General features: G+C 43.6%; 2 protein-coding genes across 8 annotated transcripts in view; both read left to right on the plus strand.

Moving 5' to 3' along the window:
• Uap1 (UDP-N-acetylglucosamine pyrophosphorylase 1) overlaps positions 1 to 926 on the plus strand; it is a 32,572-nt gene extending 31,646 nt beyond the window's left edge. For all 3 annotated transcript variants that reach the window (XM_027417068.2, XM_027417069.2, XM_027417070.2), the window contains one exon: positions 354 to 926. In XM_027417068.2, coding sequence (XP_027272869.1) covers positions 354 to 446 — 93 coding nt within the window. In that variant the 3' untranslated portion in view covers positions 447 to 926. The remainder of the gene's footprint in view (positions 1 to 353) is intronic.
• Positions 927 to 19,276: 18,350 nt separating this feature from the next.
• Positions 19,277 to 23,483, plus strand: part of Ddr2 (discoidin domain receptor tyrosine kinase 2) — a 126,507-nt gene continuing 122,300 nt past the window's right edge. The window contains exon 1 of one of the 5 annotated variants that reach the window (XM_027417072.2): positions 19,277 to 19,420. The gene's annotated coding sequence lies outside the window, so the exon portion shown is untranslated. Of the gene's footprint in view, positions 19,421 to 19,738; positions 19,934 to 20,039; positions 20,203 to 20,228; positions 20,343 to 23,483 lie in introns of those variants that run through there. The other 4 variants (XM_027417076.1, XM_027417071.1, XM_027417073.2 and 1 more) reach the window with 4 other exon arrangements.

Below are 23,483 nucleotides of genomic sequence, written 5' to 3' on the forward strand. Positions count from 1 at the left end.
TGCTTTTATTCTGTATGTCCTTCTTTCCTGCTTCCTGTGTCTGTCTGGCTGGTGGCTGCCTGGCTGGCCTGGGTATCTTCCTTTTTCTCCCTCGTTCTCTTTTCTCTTTCTTTTAGATTTCTCCTTTTACTTAATCTCTCTGCCTGCCAGCCCTGCCTATCCTTCTACTGCCTAGCTATTGCCGTTCAGCTTTTTATTAGACCAGCCAGGTGCCTTAGGCAGGCAAGGTGAACCGGCAACACATCTTTACACCATTAAACAACTGCAGCATAAACAAATGTCACGCACCTTTACATAAAGTGATATCCCACAATACCTGCTACGTTTCTGACTATGCTCATTCCATCTTTTAGGGGCTAGAAGGCTATGTGGCAGATAAAGAATTCCATGCACCTTTAATCATTGATGAGAACGGAGTCCATGAGCTGGTGAAAAATGGCCTATGAATCCTAAAGTGAGCTCTGCCACATGGGAGTCTTGTTTTTGATAGACCAACTGTGAACCTGCGGGACCTCCCTCTCCTGGAGGACTGGAGTTTGGACATTCATAGTTTCATTTTGCTTGCTGGTATCTGATAAACAATGCAAACTTCCCAGATCCAGATATGTGGATTTCAGACAGCATTGTTATGATTCTCAGCTCACTGAAGGTCTTATTTATATTTCCTAACTGTCTAAGTTCTTCCAAGCCAAGGCTTACATTGGCCATCCACAAAACTTCCTCAGCTTGACTCTGTTTGGGATGGTGAGCATGACTTCACTTGGGGCTGGAAGCTTTTGCTTTTGAAGTTGTACATAGTGATAATGAGTCATTGTACATTTCAAAAGGTTTCTATGGTACTAAAATTTTGTTTTATTTTATCAAGCATTAAAGTTTTTTAAGAAAATAACTGGACAACAAAATAAAATTATCTTCTTGTCTCTGGAGAGTTATTTGTACCTTGAGAAAATTCTACTAGCAAAACAAAAAGACTTGGGAGAACTTTCGAGATAATGCATAGAAACAGACACATGCAGTCCCAGCTTTGCTCAACGGGGGCAGCTGACTTTGGACAGTGTCTTCTGTCACTTTACAGTTTCTCTCTACTAAAGATGTTCCCCACAGCCCACTGCAAAGAGCACTTGGCCATGTCTGGAGACATTTTTTGGCACTTGACTGGGCAGGTGGAATGGGTGGTACCACTAACACCATCAAGCAGATTCATTTCTAAATTCATGGAGTAGCCTCCTACAGCAAGGACTTACTCAGACAGCATGCCAGGATTCAACGTTATTTGAGAAACATTATTTTCTTTATTGTCTCTCAGTGTTTTATAGCACTTAAAACTTAGCAAGTTTATCGATGTAATTCTGATTTTTTTTTTTTAATTAGTGGATTGAAAAAAAGGCAAATGTGAATCTTCAGTAAGTCATGGTTGTTGAGAAAGGTTCTCTGTGTCTGAAAAAAAATTCACCATGTATGAAAATACTGAGCATCTTCTGGGCCTGGTGGCACACCTTTAATCCCAGCACTCAGGAGGCATAGGCAGGTGATCTCTGTGAGTTCAAGGCCAGCCCAGTCTACAAGGCTGTTCCAGAGAGAAACCCTTTAAATTAAGACCTAAGTAGTATATCTAGCATATTTTCTGTTTCAACAACAGCCCAATTTTGCTATTTTGTATTCAGTTTTTCAAGAGATTTATGGAACTTTTTTCTTTGGAACAAACTCAAAATGGATTGAGATTTTAGCACCTGCGAGTGAGATCCATTCTCTTTATCTGACATTTACTTATTAATTATCTTTCTGTGGTTTTGGTTTACCATTCATCCCAGGGAAAAAGGAGGCCTAGAATGTGGGATGATGATTTTTTATTAGAGAATGACAAAGGGGAATATCAAGGAAAACGTCTGAGAGCCTCTGAGACATGAAATGATGGGGGAAAGCTCTGCTTACCACAAGCAGTTCTTGTTAAATTCTGCTTCGACTTCAGAAAATGCAGAACTGCATAGTGTTTAGAAACAGGAATTGGAATCGCTGTTGAGCAAAGGCGGGTAGGTGGATCTCTGTGTGTGCCACCACTGCCTGATTGGCAGCCCCATTTTTTAGCCAATGAGGTCTAAGTGCCCATCACATATCCAGCACTTATAGAGACATAGCTGTTTTTATTTTCCTGGACAATGATGACGCACACCTTTAATCCTAGCATTCTGGAAGCAGAGGCAGGCAGATCTCCGAGTTTGAGGTCAGTCTGGTCTGCAGAGTGAGTCCCAGGACAGCCAGGGCTACACAAAGAAACCCTGTCTCGAAAAACAACAACAATAATGAAAACAACCACACCAGTTTTCATTAGAAGAGAAAATTCAGTAGAAAGAAAACTCAGTGCTAAGAAGCAAGTTCAACGAAAGCAAAGTAATTGATCATCATTAACTGAAGTTTGGCAGCCGGAGTTGTTAAGAATGCTACATCGAGTTAGGGGTTTCCAGGGAAACAAACCACTCATAGGAAAGTGACAGATAGAGGGGGATGGGCTGGTAAGAGTTATGCAGAGATGTCTCCTGGCAGATTGGCTCATGAGGTTGTGGAAGCTAACTTCTGTGACCTCCTGGCTATAAGCTCCTGTCTGAGAAAGCCATGGTACAATTCCAATCCAAAGTCAAGCTGGAGAACCAATGCTGTGAGTCCCACTGTCAGAGAAGTGGGTCTTGGGCCAGAGTGGATGGCTGTCCCAAGCTCAAACAGCAAATGCATGCTTCCTCAGCCTTTTTGTCCTGTCAGGCCCTCTGTAGTTCCTACATGGATGAGGCTGATCTTTACTGATGCTGTCTTCCGTTCCTCCTTTCCTCACCTCCCCAAGCATCTTTAGAGACACACTGGAGAAGAATGTTTGACCAGCTCTCTAGGCTTTCCATAGCCTGATGAAGCTGACACAAAGTTAACATCTACTCATCACTGTGGGAATATAGATGCTTAATAAATTAGGCTTCGATCACTAAGTTCTAACAAGAAAATACATGTATGCCACCTACAACTTAAATATATAAACGTTAAAGGGTTACAGCCCAGGTTAGTGGGATACTAATGTCTCTGTCTCAGCCTGTCTTTGGGATGTACTATCATTGCTTGGCTAAATTTACGTTTAAATTGTCTCCAAAGTTTGGCTGAATTCTTTCTGTTGAGAGGACAACTGAGGAGGAATCTTCACCTGGTGACAATGACATTATTCCAAATATACAATGATCAAGAATTGGCAAAATGAATTCATAACAGAAAAAGTAGAATAGCCAAGTCAGAGAAAGGAATATCAACTGAGCAAGGAACACAGGGAACTTGCCAGGTTTTAGAAATATTCTGTACTTGGGCAGTGGTCATAGAGACATACACAGAAAAAAATAAAATCCTAAAGTCAAACAGTTAATATTTGTTCCCCCCCCCTTTTTTTTTTTTGGTTTTTTGAGACAGGATTTCTCTGTGTAGCTTTGGAGCCTATCCTGGCACTCACTCTGGAGACCAGGCTGGCCTCGAAGTCACGGAGATCCGCCTGCCTCTGCCTCCCAAGTGCTGGGACTAAAGGCATGTGCCACCATCACCCAGCTAATATTTGTTCTTATTCTTTGAAGTTATGCCCCAATTAAGAAGGCAAACATCTTAGACCTCATGCATGTTTTTTCAAGGTGCATTATAATTCTTTGGTCAACGATGGATTCAAATAACTTAAAATTTTGTTACTAATATATGGAAGAGTGGGGATTAAAATCCAACTCTCCTGACTCTAAAATCTTGCCACACAGTATAATCCAAACAGCATTCTGAAAATGTTGAGTACAAAGTAAAGCCTTTTAAAGAGGAACAGAAGGAAACAGTTGTGTTCTACAAGGGTTAAACTCTGTGTGCTGATGAGGAAATTGGAAAGCCAAGAAGGAAGAAGTGACCACTGTTTTTGGTGAGCTTCATCAATAATTCAAGGAAAAGGCAAGTTGCCAAGCTTTGGCCTTTGATGTCTTAGTTGGGAAGGATTATAGCCCAAGAAGAGAATGGGTCAGACAATGTGGCCACATGACTGTGCCAGGGCCATACTTGGGCTACTGTGAAATAATGGGAATCTTGACAAGGTTATGCAACATCAGCCAAAGGCCAGTTATTGTTTCTAGTCCTGGGTAACATTTCTATGTTATCAGGAACATAGGGTAGGTGTGTGTGTGTGTGTGTGTGTGTGTGTGTGTGTGTGTGTGTGTGTGTGTGTATGTGTGTGTGTGTGTGTGTGTATGTGTAACAGCAGAGCATTTCTGGGAATAATAACATGGCTATATTTGTTTCAAGGGAAAAGGCTCCTACATTCTCAACACATGTCCATCTGCTCACACTGGAGAGTAGAGCACTTGCTAGCCTGAATTTGACACGAGTCAGAAGAATGTCAGTAGAAAGGAGGGCCAGAGAGCACAGGATCCTACCCAACTCCATTCATTGAGCAACTGGGAAATGCAATAGAAATCTTGATGACTCAAGTATCGAAGATTGGAAGAAAAAACAGTCAAGCTACAATTTTTGTCTTGGGTTGCAGGGGAAAACAGACAACTTGGGAATCTAGCTGCCTTGCTTATTGGCTCATTCTCAACTCAAAGATATGCATATTGAAGTGAAGTCCCATTAAAGGTTAAGAATGCTCTTCAGTTAGCATTTATGAATCAGAAGATATTGGGGAGGGGCTTGTAACTTGTTTGGTTCTTAAGTATGAACTTTGTAGATAACAACATTGTGTCATAATGTCCAGAAGATTGGACACATCTGTGTATAGGGTTTTTTTTTTTTCTTTAGAACTGTCTGGAATCCTCTACAATGTATCTGTTGTCTTCCCCTGCTCCCCCCCCCCCCATGACTAACTTACTTTTAATATGCGGAGCTGCCAGGAGGACTAGTGTAAAGAAAACTTGAGGTTAATAATACGAGGGCATCAGACCCAGTATGGTGGTGGTGGTAAACACCTGCTATTACAGCTCCTGAGAAAAGGAGGCAGAAGGATCTCACACACATGGTGAGTTTGGAATGAGCCAGAAATACGTGAAATGCTGTCATGAACAAACATAAAATATGAGTGTAATATTCAAATTCCTGAAGCAGAATGTATTTGGCAGGCTTGATTCTTCACATCTTCTGACTGTGTTATAGACTATTTCCTGTGAGTCAGCTGTCCCCCCCCCTCCCCGCCACCCCGCCAGGGAGGGGGGTTGTCTTGGCAGGCCATGGCTCTTTGTGGCTTTCTTGGAAGGGCTATGTTTGAGCAGCAGAGGGCAGTATGAACAAATGCTCGTATGAATAGCCTCTCAGCCTTGATTGGACCTAGAACCGGGGTCTCTGGCTCTGTAGCAATGAATGCCATCATGAGCCCTCTCATCCCACAGGTGTGTCTTTGTATTACTTCTCTGACTTGTGTGAGACCAGAGCACTTAGTTTGAGTGCTTTGTTGTGCTTATAAGTAACCGAGGTTCTAAAAGAAGTTAATTCCTTCAACGATGCACTTGTAATTAGTAACAGTTCAGACAAGATGTTAGATCTGAGCCAGGGCATGGACTTCTCTATCTGCTCTATAAGGCTACTGCTAACCTGGGCAAGACCAGGGTAAATTAGAACTCACACAGCTTGTTTACCAGTTATAAAGGCTTTTCGTTAATATCCCTTCAATTGTTACAAGTGTCTGGAAAGTTGATTTGAATGATTTCTGAAGTGCTCTTGTTTTGTGGAGCAGGTTTTTAGAGGCGCTTCCTGCCCAGCTGCACATTCTTCCCACTCACTGGCTTATCACTGCGGTCTCAGGTGATAGGGGCATGGATCTTGACTATCTTGAAAAATGGTTGAATTAATGTCTTCACTTTTCATTTTTTTTTCCGTTTAAAATGCTAGCCACAACATAGCACACAGAAAAGTTACTTTATAGACATGCTTCAAGGTGTGTGAGCATGCGTCTTATCTACAGCAGAACACATCTTGTGGCTTGAATGTCTAAGGAGGGACAGAGCTGGTCCTTGTAGAGCAACACACTCAGCTACTAATTGGTTAAACAATTTCCAGGGTACAAACATTGCTTCCCCTTGATGGTCCCCTTAGACATACACAAGGCAGAATCACACAGGCCTTTTGTATTTATTGGTGGGTAAACTCAGGCATCGAATTTCATGGTTTAGACCAAAATCATATAACCAATGCTTATCTAAGAAATGTGATTGTTTGAGGCTCGCAGAGTGTACCCAAAATGGATGTAATGAGTGGTTACGTGAGAGCCAGAGCCGCCCTACACCCTTGTAAGAAAAGGGGGATGAATCCCAGAGGCTCCAGTTTCTGCTGCGTTCAAAAAAATATTCCCCAGTGTAGCCTGTTCTTCGTTACACTCAACAGATTTTCAGGGAGGAAGCTGCTCCATTTCAGAGCAGAAGTCCACCACACTGTCGAACTGACAAGCCAAGAAGAACAAAAACCTCAATTTCCAGTCAGCAGGGTAAAAAATTTCTGCTTTAGATACTTTCCCTCTTAATTTTTTCAAATGTTAAACCTGAAATTGAAGTTTTTATGATAGTAACACATTCCCATAAAAATTTGCTTATTTCCTCAATATTGGGTCTGTTCAGGTCTCCAAACCCAGAACACCAATTTTATTTCCATTTGATTCTTTTTTTCCCCCTGAAAAGTGCAAATTAAGTCCTTTTATATTATTCCAAAAACCAGGCTTCCTTTATTCCTTACATCCCTCTCTCCCAAATAATCACTCCTTTGTGAAGAACCAAACAATAGCAAACCAGTGGCGATCTGGACACTTCCAAGTCCTATATTTAACCAGCAAGCTGTTTATTCAGAAACACAATCTGACCTACTGGGTAACCAATTTTTGTTTAGTGTATCTGAGAGCAAGTACAGCCAGCTGCGTGGAAACCTCATCTGGCTTCCCATATACAACAGAGACCATTTAGTATAAAATAGGACACACCAAAATTATATCATTTGATAAAGTTCCAAAGTGGAAAATTAAAAGTTTAGACTGTATTTTTATCATTCCACAGACCCCGGGGAGGGGGGCAGGGGTGTGGTTGCTTCTTTTTTATTTTTTTCTTTGAAGTACAGTTTTTTCCCCCATTATCTTTAAATATACATTCTGGAGAACATTTTGATTATACAATATTGTGTTTCAGAATCAAATATTCTGTGGGTTGCTTCTAGCAGCCTGGTCTTTTAAGCTGATTCCAGAACAGGAATAAAATAGTTGGAGAACTGGGGTAGAGGGATGGGTGTCTGGGTGGTGTAGCTGTGTTTCCTTGTACCCTTAGCACCAGAGGTCTCCCTGCATTTTCCTTTATTGCCCCTTGTAAATTATTTCAGATTTGGTAAGTTACTTCAGATTTAGATCAACTGACCAGGTCATCCTTATGGCATTTTCTCTAAGATGCCTGCTGTACACTAGATTGGAAATCAAGATACTTGGAGATATATATATCTCCAAGTAAAAGGCTTTAGGTTTGGTTAACTGTTGTTAACTATAGTAATCCAAAAGCATTAATCCCTCACCCCCTCCATTTTTTTGAGCTAAGGCTTCCCTTTGTAGCCAGCCTGGTCTCAAACACTCCATCCACTTGCCCCAGGCTCCCAAGTGCTGGGGGGTTACAGGTGAAAGGTTCAGGCATTATGCTGGCCTGCCCCTGTTACCTGGTGGAACAGGCAGTACCCTGGTTCCATGGGAACTAAGTCTGCACGCAGGTGCAGAGGACCCCTTTAAAAGACAAGTCCCTGCCCATTTACGCTCTCTGATCCCTCTCTCTGTTTCCCCGCTCTGCTTTGTCTCTGCTTTCTCTCTACTCTGTCTCCCACCTATGCTCTCTCTCTGCCTCTCTATGGCGACCGGCCATGGCGGTCAGCCACTTACCCCTGTTCCTCTTCTCTTAGTCTCCCTACTCTGCTGGGCCTTATAATAAACATGTCTTATGTCTCATGTCTCAGCATTTCTCTTTTCTTCTTTTTAAACAAAAAGAATAACAACAGGGATGTGCCATTATGTTGGTTAAACCTCAGTTTCCTTTTCTATAGTATGCAGGAGACAGTGGAGGAGGGCAGATGAAGGAGGAGTTGGAGCCAATGAGCTTAAAACCTCTTCATGTTATTTATGTTTTTCAGTAGGTCAGGGAAGAAATCTTTCTGATTGTGTAATAGAAACCTAAGTTACCCAGTGTTTGACCCTTCTGAATTTCCTGACCATGCTCATTCTATGCATTTCTATAGATATTTAGTATACATTAAGTTCAGATGCACGCATACACGTGTATAACATATGTCCTCTGTTTTCAAAGGTTTAGCTAGTTAACATTTATTTAGTGGCCAGTATGATACCGATGTATATCATACTAGTATGATACCAATGTTATTGCAGCTACCTCCAAACATTGATGAGCTCAGTTAATTCTCACAGCAACCATCCAGGGCCTGTGTCGGGGATATGAGGCACAAGAAGACTGGATGTGTTGCTCACAATCAAGCAGACAGCACTCAGCTGAACTAAAACTCATACTCACTAGGAAATGTGGTGGTGACTACTGCAAAATGCCACTGTGCCCGTAACAGTTAGCCTTATGTTTCCTCTTAACAGAGATTTACACTACTAACTTTCTATTCTTTGCTCTTCACTGTAAAATTGAATAGAATATCAGTCTTCATTCACTGTTCTCTTTTTGTCTCCACACTTATTTCTCATCTCTGTGAACAAGCTTCTTGTCTCCCCCCTCTCTCTCTTGTTTTTTTCAAGACAGGGTTTCTTTGTATATGTAGCCTTTGCTGTCCTGTAATTCATTCCAGAGACCATGCTGGCCTTGAACTCAGAGATCCACTGCCTTCTGCCTCCTGAGTGCTGGGATTAAAGGCGTGCGCCACCACTGCCGTTCCCATCCTCTTTAAGGACCAGAGCACCTGGTTAAGTCAATCTGTCTCCAGCATTCCTTAGCCAACTCATGTGCCCAGAGGTAGACGCCGTTGCTGTTCTTCTCTTGTTATCAACCTAAATGCCTTCGTCTCTTCTCTGTTTCTATCACACACAGGTCCTCGTCTTTGGGACCTTATCATCATTTGTCTCACTTTGAAAATGTGGTTTGCTTCTCCTGGCCTTGATGTCATTGCTGGCTTAGTTCTCGCTGACTGTAATTTTAAGACTTGGAAAAATTACATTTTTCTCTGAAGGCTTTGTGATTCACCTAATAAGAAATTCTCTCACATTTCTCTAAAATCCTGTCTATGTGACTGTGGTCTCTGTCATGTCATGTGCTTTCTACATGTACTACTTTTTTTTATAGTGGTACTTGGGATGGAACATCCACTATGAGCTGCAGAAACAATGGGATAGACAGGTAAAGCTTCTGAAATTTTGGCTGTGTATACATACACACTGGAATACTACTCAGTCATAAACAGAACAAGAGCTTGCCATTTCCATCCATATGGGTGAGTCTGGAGGGCACCATGTTAAGCAAAATAATCCAGGTTTAGAAAGACAAAGACTAGATGCTTCTATTAACTTGTAGTATCTTTAAAAAAATACATATATGAGGCCAGCAAGATGGCTTAATGGGTACAGGTGCTTATTATACAAACCTGAGCACCTGGAGTTCAATTCCTGGAATCCATGTAAAGATTGGAGGAGTGGAGGAGTGATAGAAAATCATTGTGAGATAGAAGGAACAAGTTCTGGCTGTACAGTGGGCAGGGCAATTATTGTTCCCATCATACTGTATATTTCAAAAATAACCATAAAAGAGAATGCTAGTGTTCTCAGCACAAAGGAATGATAAATGTTTGAGGTGGCAGCTTCCCCAAATCTTGTTCTTGATGACACAGTGTATACATATATTGGAACATCACACCACACCCCATCAATACACTCAGTTATCTCACTAATTAAGAAATTAAAAATTAGGGCAAAGGAAGCCGAGGGACTGTAGAGGAAATGCTTATTTGAATACTCAATGCGGAGCGGAGGGGGGGGGGGTGACACTTGCCAATGATAGAAGACAGAAGGACCAGAGTAAATGTGCCTCTGTCAGGGGGACCTACGCAAGCTGGGGAGTTGCTACCCCCTGACCTAGAGGAAGGATCCCCCTTTTCTGTCTTTGGATCAATTTTTGTCAGACACTTGAGGCGAGTAATTGTTTAGGAAATATCTGCTAGTACTGTTTGGGTTGGGGCAGTTAACACTTGAGAAGTATTAACTGGTCTGTGATATAATCGGATTAGTTGGAGCAAGATGGACCTCCCCAGGGTGGGCCATGGCTTATGCATACGCTGTGAGACACCTGATAGCTGAAACATTGTATTAGGGACAGTCATCAGAAGGCTTGACGAGCGCAGCAAAACACGGCTTCCACGGAAGGAGGTCACATGGGTGGAAATCTGGGTAGGAGGCTGTAAGGGGTGGAGAAGGTATGTCCAAGTGGCCAAAAGAGGGGTGGCAATTTGCTTGTTTTCTCAGCTTTAAACTCCTCTTTCTGTGCTCTGTTCTATGATGACAGAGCTGGAATTTTGTAAACCAGACTCAGGTGTTCGCTCTCCAACTTCCAACTGGAAGAATGCAGAGCCAAAAGGAGGAAGAGAAGAAAGAAGACATGTTTGCTTCCATGTTATTAACATCACTGCTCCAGATGTGGCACCTTCCCCAGCAGTGACATTTCACACTGTTGTGGCAGTCTGCTCCAGCTCTAGCCTTTTTCCTCTTTGCAGAACCAGCCTTCCTCACCGTGTCAACTCATGATGCCAGAAGAAACCATGTGTGAACAACCTCCAATGTCAAGCTCCAGTTTCATGGTGTCCCCTCCTTTCAGCTCTTGAGTCCAATCTGTCCTCTTTTGTTCCTCTAGATTAAGGGTGTTAACTGCTGTCTGAAGCTACTATTTCTCCTGGTTAAACTTCCAGCAGCTGTGTGACCAATTCCTCATAATAACTCTCTTCAACTTCTGTTGAAAAACTCAGGGTGGTGTCTGTTTTTCCTGACTAAGTTCTTTTTCATTTATTTTTTACATTCCAGCCCCAGTTCAGCCCTCCCCCTCTCTTCCCGCTCGCCCCTCCTTCCTCCACCCCACCTCCCATCGGCTTCTCAGAGAGAGTAAGGCCTCCCCTAGGATCCTAAGTTTTTTGTTTTGTTTAAAGTGTATGAGTGTTTTGTCTGCACTTTATGCCTGTTGGCCACAGAGGTCACAAGAGGGCACTGGATAACCTAAAACTTGAGTTATAGATGGTTGTGAGCTGCCATGTGGGTGCTGGGAATCAAACTTGGGCTCTGGAAGAGCCACTGAGTCATCTCTCTGGCCCCTGGATAAATTTTTAGAAAATAATAATTTTTCTCAGGGTGTTGGTGGTACACGCCTTAAATCCCAGCACTCAGGAGGCAGAGGCAGGTGGATCTCTGTGAGTTCGAGGCCTGGTCTACAGAGTGAGTTTCAGGACAACCTCCAAAGCAATACAGAGAAACCTGTCTCAAAAAACAAAAAACAAAAATAATTTTTCATTCTGTCTCCCTCCCACCCTCCTCCCCCCTTCTCTTGTGTGTGTATACCATTTGTGTGCTGGTGCCCACAGAGGCCATAAGAGGGCATTGGAGGCCTTGGAGCTGGAGTTACAGGTGGTTCTGAGAAAGAACGTAGGTCTTCTGAGTGAGTAACAAGCACTCTTAACTTCAGAGTCATCTCTCTTTATATTCTTACTAATCCAGAAGTAGAGAGAGCTCTGGCTACTGAACTCAAAAGAGAAGTAGTCTGGAATCTAGACAAGGGAGTAGTGGGTCAACAGGTAGCTGAGGAGTTACTGGGAACAGTGACATGAGTCTTCTTGCAATCCTTAATTGGAATTAATACCTACATTTTATTCTTATTGGAATGTTAGAAAACACACTAATACATAAATTACATAAATTCACTGGTCACAGTTTAAGCAGCAAATGGGAATATATCCATGTTATAAAGACTCAGAGTGTTGCATGGATCCTAGGGCAGGGAGGGTATTTCTATCTCGGGGAGAATTTAGGATTGGGAACTGGAAAACTCCCAGGATCCTCATTAGTGTCATAGGTTACTCCATCCCCACTCCTGGGGACTTATTCCCTCTGTCTGGTTCCACAATCTATATGATACAGAGAATGGCATTAGGGTTGATATCGAGTCTTTCAAAATGAGTTGTGGGTAGGATTTTCTCTTCTCCACTTTTTAATTTTACAAAACAGAAACCACAGAACACCTTAGTATAGATTTCAGTTACGGCCATGGAAGTAGAGGTTACTTAATGCAAACACAGATCCAGGTAATCCACCCCGTATGAAGAGCAAGGACACTGTGGACCATGAAGACCTTCAAGTGTCTGTCAGACTTGGTCTTGGTGTTGATGATGATACTTGGCATTGGAGTCAAGATCAGAGTTTGGTCTTGATGGTTGTTTCAGATTGATTCTAAAAAGATGTGGGAGGGAGAACTGGGTCTCCAGGTAGGGATGGAGGGGCCCCAGTTTTACTGAGTATGGGGCTGAAGACTCAGGCCATAACCCACCACTCATCTCCATTAGATCTCTCAAGCATACCCCTGATTTCTCGGGAAAGTTTAACTCTACCTCTAGTTTTCATCCCATTGAAGAGATGAGGGCTGCCGTTGACTCAGCAAAATGTTAGCTTTCAGAGCTCTCCAATGCTGCTGACACCCCATGGGATGACTTTCTCCTGACTCCATTCCTCATTAATCTGTATTAAAAGAGGATTAATTAGAGCGGCTAATGGACTATGCTCCAGCTAGCCCAACAATGGCTGTCTCTCCATGGAAAGGCTAAGAAACTATTAGTTGTTCAGTCCACGAGGCTAGATGTCGCAGTTGGTCTCTAGTCAGTGTTGGAACCTGAGGAAGTGGGTTCAAAAAACAGTGAAGGAAAACCTCAACAGCAGAACAGATGAAGTTGCGAGTGAAACTGAGGGCAAGCAGGCAAAAAGCAAAACTCTCCTTCTTCCTTGTCCCTATGCAGCTTGCCACCAGAAGGTGTGGCCCAGATTTAGGGTGGGTCTTCTGACCTCAAATAATACTATCAGGAGAAATCCCTCACAGGGATGCTCAGCTGCTCCTGTTTTAGTTGATTCCAGATGTAGTCAAGTTGACAACCATGATTAGCCTCAAGATCAAATGCCTCAAGCTGCTCCCATAATTCCTCACAGGTCCGAGATGCTTTGCTGAATTTTCCTAGTTCAGCAGCAACAGCAAATCTCTTCAATGGTTCAAAAGGAAGCATTTTGTGCAATGATGCTGTCTTGGATAAGAAGGGCCTTGGGCAATGCCGATTCCACCTGTAAGTCTAACATCTGAGCCTTCCTAAAGGTACAGAGCCAGAAACTGAAAAGGAATTTGAGGGCTGCCGAACACTCCACACTGGACTGGCTCACAGAAAATTAACACTGATGCTATAAATTCTTTTCTGCTGTGAAGTACACTGTATATGAAAAGCAAGGTGGTGGTGTTTATGGTCTAACTCAGGACAATGGGATGGAATGACACACAAAGAGTAAAATGGCATAAAGTCTATAAACTGAGATGTTCTACAGGACAACATGACTTTAATACTTATTCAGAAGTTCCCCACCCAAGTGACAGTCACAGGTATCCCTGCACACATCCCAGTGCCCTTTGGACATAGATGAGGAGAGTGGTGCAAAGCTCTAAAAGCAAGCCTCAAAAAATGGAGAATGATTTGATCATAAAAACTTGGATACCAAGCAGACCCGTGGAGACTGCTGTTTGTCCTCCACATACTGGAAAAAACCCAGCCTGGAAGGGAGGCAGCTGACATTGTTCACGCTTCACAAGGAGGGTTATGGTTGTATATACAATGATTGCTCCAAACTCTGACAGAGAAGGGAAGATGCTGCTGTTCCTCAAACTCTGTTTTGCTGGGGCAGATGAATGTATGAGGTGCTGGGAGGTAATTGCTTTCTAATTGCAAGATAAGGTACAAATGGCAGTAGGGAAAGAATCAAGATTTGTATAAAGCAGACTATGAGTGTTGATAAACAACCGAGCTGTTGAGAGACGTTCCCCGGAGACATTTTAAAATAGGCTGCTTTCCTATCTAAGGATAGTGCAGTGCTCCAGCCTTGTAGCCGGGAGGAGGGTCGTATTCAGTATGATATGCCGAGAAGCAAATTGTCTGAACATTTTTCGTAGCCATCATTTTCTTCAGGAACCCAAAGCCAAGTTATGGTTCTAAGTTTCCTGGTCTTGCTTCTTCATGTTTCTTCTCAGGAGGTCTGCTAGGAGAGGAAAGAAAGAGCAGAAGGCAGAGAAACCTGATGGTGTGTCCACCAGAATCAGGTGCCCATCTGGTCTAGAGGCTCTTGATACCAGCTGGGCAGAGAGAATCCTCAACATTGTAAGAACTGGACAAAACTCAGATGCTACTGCCATTGGCCAGCCCAAACCTTCAAGTGAGCCATGCTTCTCAGGCCCCCCTCCTTATGTGTAACACAAGGATATTAATATTTGCATTGAGTACATTCTGGGGCTGTCTGAGGATCAGATGAAGTCATGTCTGCAATGGCACTCTTTAAACTGTATTGTATGTGGCATTGTTCAAAACAAAAGCAAAAGGAGTCTTATTTTCATTATTGACCTCCAACGTCTGTATTCTACTCCACAGAACAGTCAGCAGACATCCCCGTGTGAAATCCTCTCTTAATTTTCATTGCGTTCTCTGGGAGAAGTGCTCGGGGAAAGAGACAGTCAATGATGGGTCTCAGGAGTGGAAAATGATGGGGAAGGAAATGAGTTTCCTTCAGTCTCTGAAGAGCTAAGAATGATTTCCCAAGGGCCCTTCAGTCTTTCCTATTCACCGTGTAAACATACTTTATTGTTAGCATTCTAGAGCTCCACAATAGACTTGGACCAGTTGGTATCTCTGTACATCAATTCCTTCTGTGGATGCAGAGGATGTCAGGGTACCCTCCCAATGAAATCCTTGTGTGCACCAAATGAAGTGATAGATGTAAGGCTTCCTGGTACACTGTGAACACTTAGTGCATCTTATTTTATGTATAATACATTATGAATATTATATAATACTTGATTCATTATCTCATTGGATCCTCACAATATATCTGCTCATATTGCTCTTGGTTTTATGACCAGTTAAGGATTTGCTCAAGGTGATTCTGCCCTCTAGGTGTTTGAATTTCAGTCATTCCCCAAGAAGAAGATTGTCTATTAGCATGCGGGCGAAAACTTGGACTAGAAAAAAAACAGAGTTAGATTGATCTTGGAAAGACTTTAATGTAGAAAGACACCATCCATGTTTTGGTGCACATGGGTTTATAGATAGTTTGTAAGACTGTATAGATTTGATAATCATAAACCAATTTCTAGGAGGAAACTGAAAACAGGTTATGTGGCTGTTTAGATATTACAGATCCTACCCTTTAAGAAAAGGAGTATTTCATTTGGTCCCTCTCACTCAACCCTACTGTATGCAAAGTTCTGTTTTCACATTGGGAAGGTATAATGTTTTTATAGTCTAGGCTTTGTCAGTCTTTAGTAATTACTGGTATAGAATCAATTGGTGGTCTGCTTACTCTGTGTAGTGTTTTCTGATAATTGACTTGTGTGTTAATGTGGACCCTTGGAGCCATAGTCCTAGGACATCATGTGTCACCTCTGACCCCTCTACAAATGTAGAAGATGAACACATGAACCTTGCCTGACTAAAGCAAATTCTGCACCCCTAGGTTCTGGAATCAGGTTTCAAATACTCTAGTCATCTTGTCATGTTTATTTGGAGTGAAGAGGTATAAATTTAAGAACTAAGGTACTATTTTATGGTTACCACCTTTAGATATGTATGAAAAGAAACATAAAAAACCCTGGTTTTCTGTGTGGTGGGGGAGAGAAAGAAATGAATCCACAGGGAAAGCGAAGGGAAACAAGAAGGCAGAGAGAGAAATCATGGGCTAGGTCATTGGCAGACAATTTCTGTGAAAACGCACATGTCCTTTTAAGGACACGTTAACTTTCCTTTACTTCCATCTTTACTTTCTGAAGTAGCACACAGCCATCCAGCTTCTACACATTTACAGGTGAGATGGGATAGTTATTTCTGTCTCAGCATTTGTGTTCACTTGTATCTCGGGCACAAAGATGACAAGTTCTTGAAAAGTCATTTATCATTTACACATTTCCTTAATTGTCACTGTTCTTTTGGGGAGGGGTATTGGGAATTGAACCCAGGATCTTGCACATATTTAGGCAAGTGTTCTACACTGAGTCACGCCCCCCATCCCCTCCCCACCACTGCATCCTCACTATCCCACATAGGGAGATTCTATTTTTAGTGAGACCCTACTAATGGAATTGTGTATTGCTTCTCAGTTAATTCATTTTCAGTGTGAAAAAGTATCCCTGACTAAGATGTATTACCTTCTATGGAATATAAATAACTCTGATTGCTGTGACTCATGCCTCCCAAGCCAAACAAACCAGGGGGTAAAATCTGCACACAAAAGACTAATAAAACAGTACTTCTCCACATCTGTTTCCGAAGCACTAGGAATTCCAGTCTTACTCAAAACTTTCAAATGGTTCTAAAGTTCTCAGGAATTTTCTTTTGTGTTGATGCTCTCAGCTTTTAAGTAACACTTGCTACCCCCTTTCTCCCCAGTCCAGGAACAACTCTCCAAATTGACAAAGAGGCCCAGGTCTCCCAGCTCCACCAGAGAGGTCTTGGGAAACCTAGGCTTAAGTATGATTCTTCTGGGACTGGAGACCTGGTCTGGTGTTTTCCAGAGGACTCAGGTTCAATTCCCAGCACCCACATAGTAGCTCACAGTTCCATGGGGTTAAGTATCATCTTCTGATGCCCCAGAGTCCCAGGCACACATGTGGTTCACAGGCATACATGCAGACAAAACACTCATAAAAAAAAAAAATCTCAAAACAATCCCTCCTAATGCTATAAACGGCACTTAAGTATTTTAGTGAAATATTACTTTTAGCTTTTCCTTGCTCTTGTTTTGGTAATATCTGTTTCTTAGTGTTCACAATTAGACCTGAGATGTGGCTCAAATTAGTCTGAATAACAGGGAATTTGGGGTGATGTAATGGTTTGAATGACAAATGAAGCATTTTTTAAACTTACCTTTGGCCAAACTTATCTGGCTTTGTGTTTCCTCATCGTGTGTGTGTGTGTGTGTGTGTGTGTGTGTGTGTGTGTGTGTGTGTGTGTGTGTGTGTGTGTAGGCTAGTGGGTATAGAGGCCAGAGGCTGATGTCTAGTTTCTTTCTCAGTAACTCGTCACTTCCCCCCCCTCCCCTGAGATATGGTCAGTCACTAAACCCAGGACTTGCTGATTGGGCTATGCTGGCTTGCCACCAAGTCCCAGGGATCCTTTGTTCACCAGCCTCACTGCAATCTGCAATGATTGTAGGCAGTTACAGGGTTTTTGTTGTTGAATGTGGACGTGGGGATGTAGACTCAGTCTTCACGCTTGTGTGGCAAATACTTTTTTATTGGCCCATTTCTCCAGATCCTGGCCTTGCACCTTTCAAAGCCTCATGGTTCTCTCTACTCTCCTCACTTTCCCCCAGAAGTCTCCTTGGTCTGCACAAATAACTCCTGATGGAGCTGTTCAGTCATCCTTAGGCAGAGCCAGGGGTTTGGGTTTTGAAATCAGCAACGCTGGCTTTAGAATAATTATATACACATAAGTGAACAGTCTGGCCTGCTGAGTGGCCTCATGCAGATGCTGATGTCTGAGGACACACATACCTGTCTTTTGGCTGGGTGGTGGTGGCAGCACACACCTTTAATTCCAGCACTTGGGAGACAGAGACAGACAGATCTCGGTGAGTTCGAGGGCAGTCGGGTCTACAACCCTGTCGCAAAAAACAAAAACAAGAAAAAAAGATACCTGTCTATTATTAGGCTCAGCCTTTGCAAAGCTATCTCACGGTTTCTCAGCTTTAACTTGTGACCTCACCAAACATGGTTCGTAGACAAGGGGAGGCAGATTCTAAGTGTGTGTCTTCAGCCAGATATCCGTGGATGTCCCTGGCAAGCACCCAGTGAAGTGTCTGACCAGAGGTTTTTTATAAGTATCCAACTGAGCTAACTATCCTGGCCTCAGTCATCCTCACATCAGATGTCCTGTGCACTACATCGTTTGAAGGGCCCCCCCTTTTTTTTTTCCGAGACAGGGTTTCTCTGTGTAGCTTTGGAGCCTATCCTGGCACTCTGGAGACCAGGCTGGCCTCGAACTCACAGAGATCTGCCTGCCTCTGCCTCTCGATCTGCTGGGATTAAAGATGTGCGCCACCAATGCCCGGCTATTGAAGGGCCCTCTTATGACATTCATCTCTGTTCTATCCTTATCTTTGTAAAAAATAACCATAATTCTAGTTTTCTTCTCCTCGGTTGGAATTTCTTTCTGTCTTTGTCTGGGTGGTTGGCCTTGGCACAGCTGCTCATTCTGTGTCCTCTCCCACTGTGGAACATGGCTTTCACAGCCACTTTCTGACTCTTGGGCCTGTGCTGGGTTTATGACCCTTGAGTGACTCACCACTGACAGTATGAATTTTAATTTCATACAGTCCAACTGGGGCTTTCTGTGTGTCACCAGCCAAGCCCCTACTTACTGAGGTACACCATACCCTTTCCTGAGGAGCCCCACCTCTCCTGCTGTCTATTCTAATGGGGGCAGGGAAAAGCTGGCAATCGCTCAGAAACCCACAGGAAGAGGTATCACTATGAAGAGGCTAGCTCTTACAGGGTGTCTAAGTCTTCTGGGCTTACCTGTAGCCATCTGCTTCCCTCCACAGCTCTGCTTGCCCAGAGGTCACGATACACACAGAAAATCAAGACCCCCAGGTCCTGTGCTTTGTCAAGAGTGTTCCAGGCTCTGAAGAGTTAAGGACAGAACCTGGGTGGATAGAGAGGACTGTTAGTTATCATTTGGAGAGTCCAGCAAGGGTCCCTCCCCTGTTACCCACATACCACTTTCCCATGATGTCTCTTTCACTCTGACCACAGAAAGGAGGTTGGGGGGTGAGAAGAGAAAAAAAAATTACAAAATATTTAGAAGGTTTATAAATCTTTGTGTTTTCATTTAACAGCAGGAATCTCAGCAGCAGCCAACTGAGGATTGCATTTTTTTTTAAAGGAGCAAAACTGGATGCTAGGAGAGCATCCAGGTTCTTTTTCTTTTTCTTTTTCCTTTTTTTTTTTTTTTAATGGAGGAGATGGGGGGAAGGGATTAAATCAAGACTTTTCTTCCAGGAGGACTCAGCTCCGAGCTCTCATGGATAAAACACCAAAGATCGGCTCCATGCGTGTGACTCAACTGTCCAGGAAGCGTGAATTGGAAGAGACGCCAAACCTGAAGTTGTTCTTGTAGCTTCAGCTCAAGGAAGACTAACCAGGTCGGGGCGGGGGCGGGGGAGCATCCCATGATGGGGACCAAGTCTTAGATGGAGGGGAAGGGCACCAGGAGGCACGATTTGGGAGAAGGCAGAAGGGAGCTGCTTCTTTAAGTCTGTCCTATGGTTATACATATTTTTCTTCTATGAATGGGTTTTGCTGTAAATTATAGCTTTGCTCGTGGTCCCTTGGGTCAAAAGAAATGGTCTCTAAACAGAAAACAGCTCTGATTGGTGACTTGCCTTCTTCCCTCCCCAACCCCCTTCCTAATTGAAAGCAAATGTGTAATATATTGGATGCTGGGATCCTTGGCGCAGGCCCAGGAATCCTCAGAATGTGAGGTTTCTCTCAAAGGCATCTTGCATCAGCCTGTGGATGTATGCCTACCACGGGGCTCCTTCCCCGGCAAAGTGGAAAAAGAAGTGGTTCACAACAAATTCTTCTTTTGGGGTTGGGGGAACACACTGGATTATAACGGTTTTCTTCTTTTCAAAACTGGGCGTCCCTGGATGGAAGTAAGTGATGTGGCTCTTTTTTTTTTTTTTTTCCTCTTCATTTTCTTGTTCAAAAACGAAAGCTCTCTTGGTGTGGCAGGAAAAGTTTTAAAAGCGGCAGCGGACAGTTTGAATCAGGGAGGAGGAAGGTCGGGAGCTGAGCTCTACAGACTCAGGACCAAGGCAGAGCTCAACGTTTGGGGGTCTGGATTTGTGTCAGGGAGGGAAGAATGGGCGCCAATAACCAAAGAAGGCCGAAGCGAAGTACATGACTCCATAGCAGCTGCAAGGTACAATAAACAGCTTTAGCAGAGTTGGAAATGTTGGCAGGCAAGACCGGCCGATCGCAGAGTTGGGCTGTCGGACAGAGGAGGGCCACGAGCTGTGTTTTCAGGCGTTGAGTGGCGGTGTTTGAAGGGCCTGAGTTTTGGTGAGAACACGACCTAGCACCTTTTGGGATTTAATTGTGGGAAGGGCAACTGTGCTTGAGGGCTTTGGATGAGTTGTGGTGGCTTCACCTTTGGGCTCGGTCGTCGGCTGGGCGGGAAGGCGAGCTGCCTGGAGGGTATGCAGTGGGTGACTCTCCTCCTCCCCAGTGGTAGATGCTTTTCCTTTTGTTAGTAGGGGACTTGGGACTGATTCCAGTTGGAACCCAGAGTTCTGACCCGGGTTCAAGAGACCCATCTAAGGGAGAGAGTTCTCTCAGAGTGGCAGACATACTCAGGCCAGCCATTTGAGGAGAGTTGGGAGTGCTCAAGGCAGTGGCGGCTTTAGAAAGAACCATTTTAACCACTCAGCGGAATTTCCACATCCTTCCTAGGGGCAATTGGAGTCTGGAAAAGGTCTTTGCAATCGTCATTTCTTCTGAACACATTTCAAAAACGATAGCAGAGGACTGACTTGTTTAGGGTCTCATAGCACATTAGAAGTGGCGTGGAAAAATGCACTCAGCTGATGGCTTGAGTGCCTGTTGTGCGCCCTACTTCTCCCTCAGGCTTAGTTTTAAGATTTGGAAGAAACAATAGAGAAGATGGTAGCAGTGGTTATCAGCTAGCGGCCCTTGGTGTGTGTGTGTGTGTGTGTGTGTGTGTGTGTGTGTGTGTGTGTGTAATGAAACAAGATTCTAACATTTGAGTCCTTGCTCTGACCGTCCTCCATGCTTGGAGATTTACCTGTTATTTGATTGAGTCCCCATGATTCTGAACAGCATTTATTCCTGTCTTATGGGAAAGGATTTTAAGACACAGAGAAGTGAAAGGAATTGTTCAAGGAAACCCAACCAAACGCACTTAAAAGTTGTGAACATCCGGCTCTCGATCCTGTGCTCCCATCACCCCCTCCACATGACATGTGGACTTGCTTACTTCTGGAGTCAAATTCCATGTTTCACTGGGTGACCAGGAGGTGCCGATGTCAGGCTAAGGGAAGGGTTTGGAACCTGACCTTAGAGAAACACTTACCTGGGTGTCAGATGCAGTTAATATCTAGGTATTGGATGTCTGTTTAGCGTTGTTATGCAGAGAGCCCAGGACTTTCTGAGTTGGTAGACCCAGGTTAGGTTCTGTCTTTTCCTTTGACCGCTGTCTGCACTTCAGCTTCTGTGTTCTCCCATGGAAATAAGAACACCCTTGAGTTCCACTGTTATGAGACATGCACCTTAAGGCTATGGAGGGCTTCATTAGGCCAGCTCTTAAAATTGTACGAAATGTTAGTGGATGTGCTGGGAAGCAGCTTTTGTCATGCGGAGACTGGCAGTTCGTGCAGACTTGTGTGAGGGCATTTGGATGGGACTGTGTTTGAAACTCTGAAATGAGGGGCCTCTTTCTTCATTCCCATCTTTGTGTGTGTGTGTGTGTGTGTGTGTGTGTGTGTGTGTGTGAGAGAGAGAGAGAGAGAGAGAGAGAGAGAGAGAGAGAGAGAGAGAGAGCACATGCACGCATGTGTGTATGTGGTGTACACATGTATGTGGAGACCAGAGGTCAGCCTTAGGTGTCATTCCATTTGTGTTTTGAGATGGATCTTTTACTGGTCCAGTGCTCACTGAATAGGGTAGGCTGGCAGGCCCCTGGCCTCCAGGGATCCTCCTATCTCTGCCCCTGTGTTGTTGGATTACAAGTATGTGCCTTCAGCTGGCATTTTTTATGTTGATTTCAGGAGATTGAACTCAGGTTCTCAGACTTGTGTGGTAAATACTTTACCAACCGAGCTATCTCCCCAGCCCTTCATGACCATCTTTCAATGGAAATAATTCTACCTCGTGGAGAAATAGTCCAGATTTCCTCTCTGAAAATATCCTTTGTGGTCTGGTTTGTCCATGGTTCCTCATCCAAAGTGGAGACAGATGAAGGCCAGTAGATTACTTTAAGCATCTCCGAGATCTGCACCATCTCTGAATGAGAAATGCTTAATTAGGAGTTGCTTCAGAGGTACCTGAGGATGGGTCTGGGTGCAGGAGCATCTTCTCACTGGAGGACAGGTCTGGGTCCAGGAGCATCTTCTCACTGGCAGGTGCATCTCCTTCCATCTATTTCACATTGCCTGCTCTGTCACACTAAAGGTGACAATGGTCCTGAAGTGGGAGGGGAAGGCTAGCCTTTGGAACCCCCACCTCTGTTTCTGCTTAAGATCCAGTTGCTTTTCTAAACCTCAAAAGTAAGAGATCTTGAGAATGTCTTTCCATAATGTTAGGATCCACAGTCTTCCTGTCCAAGAACAAAGCAGAGGCATCATCTTGAGAAGTCTCACCTTCTCTCTCTCCCTAGCCTTTCCATATTACTTTCTTCCAGAAATGGAAGCCATTTGGATCTGTAGCTCCTATAGGGAATTTAGCTCCAAACTTTCCACATTATAGCATTTTAAACAGACGTTCTAATAAAGATAGCATGCCTCCTGTCTATCAGTGCATTGCCACATAAATTTAGCTTTAACTCAGGCATCCATCTCTGCTTCCCTGGGAAGATGTGCCTTCAGGTATTTTATATCACCTCACACACAAGCCAAAGCAAGCCCCCACTAAAAGTGGACGGCCACAACATGCTAGTGTGTGCTAGCTCACATCAATGTGGACTTGTCTGCAATGCAGGCACACTAGATTCTTTATGTGCTTGGCCTGCTGAAAGCTGTGCAGCATATGAATCAGTTGACTCTTTGCTGACAAGGATTACCCAGGCCATGAATGTGTCCAATGTTCCCAGGCATCCCAGCATTGCTCTGAACTCAGTCACTGGGTTCAAAACCTCAGTGTGTGTTCTTCCAGCTGATAAGATGATGCTTTGCTAGACTTTTTCAGCAGTAATTTGGGACCCCAGGTAGACCTGAAGGACTTCTAGACCAATGAAATAAGAACACCCAAAGGTGGGAAGTGGGAGTTGTTTTTTCGAGATATTATCCAGGTCATTCGAACTTGAATGCTGACATGAGTCCCAGGAATTTCAATTCAATTCTGTTAGATTTTTTTTTTTTTTTCAAAATAGCACAGCTTAACAAAGATGTCTAGATAATGGTCCAGTGATGTTTGCTGGAATTCCAGTGACCTGATGGTGAAACTGAGGGGCTTTAAGCTGTTCCTTTT

This window comes from Cricetulus griseus, chromosome 5 (assembly GCF_003668045.3).
Source record: "Cricetulus griseus strain 17A/GY chromosome 5, alternate assembly CriGri-PICRH-1.0, whole genome shotgun sequence".
Taxonomy (NCBI): Eukaryota; Metazoa; Chordata; class Mammalia; order Rodentia; family Cricetidae; genus Cricetulus; species Cricetulus griseus.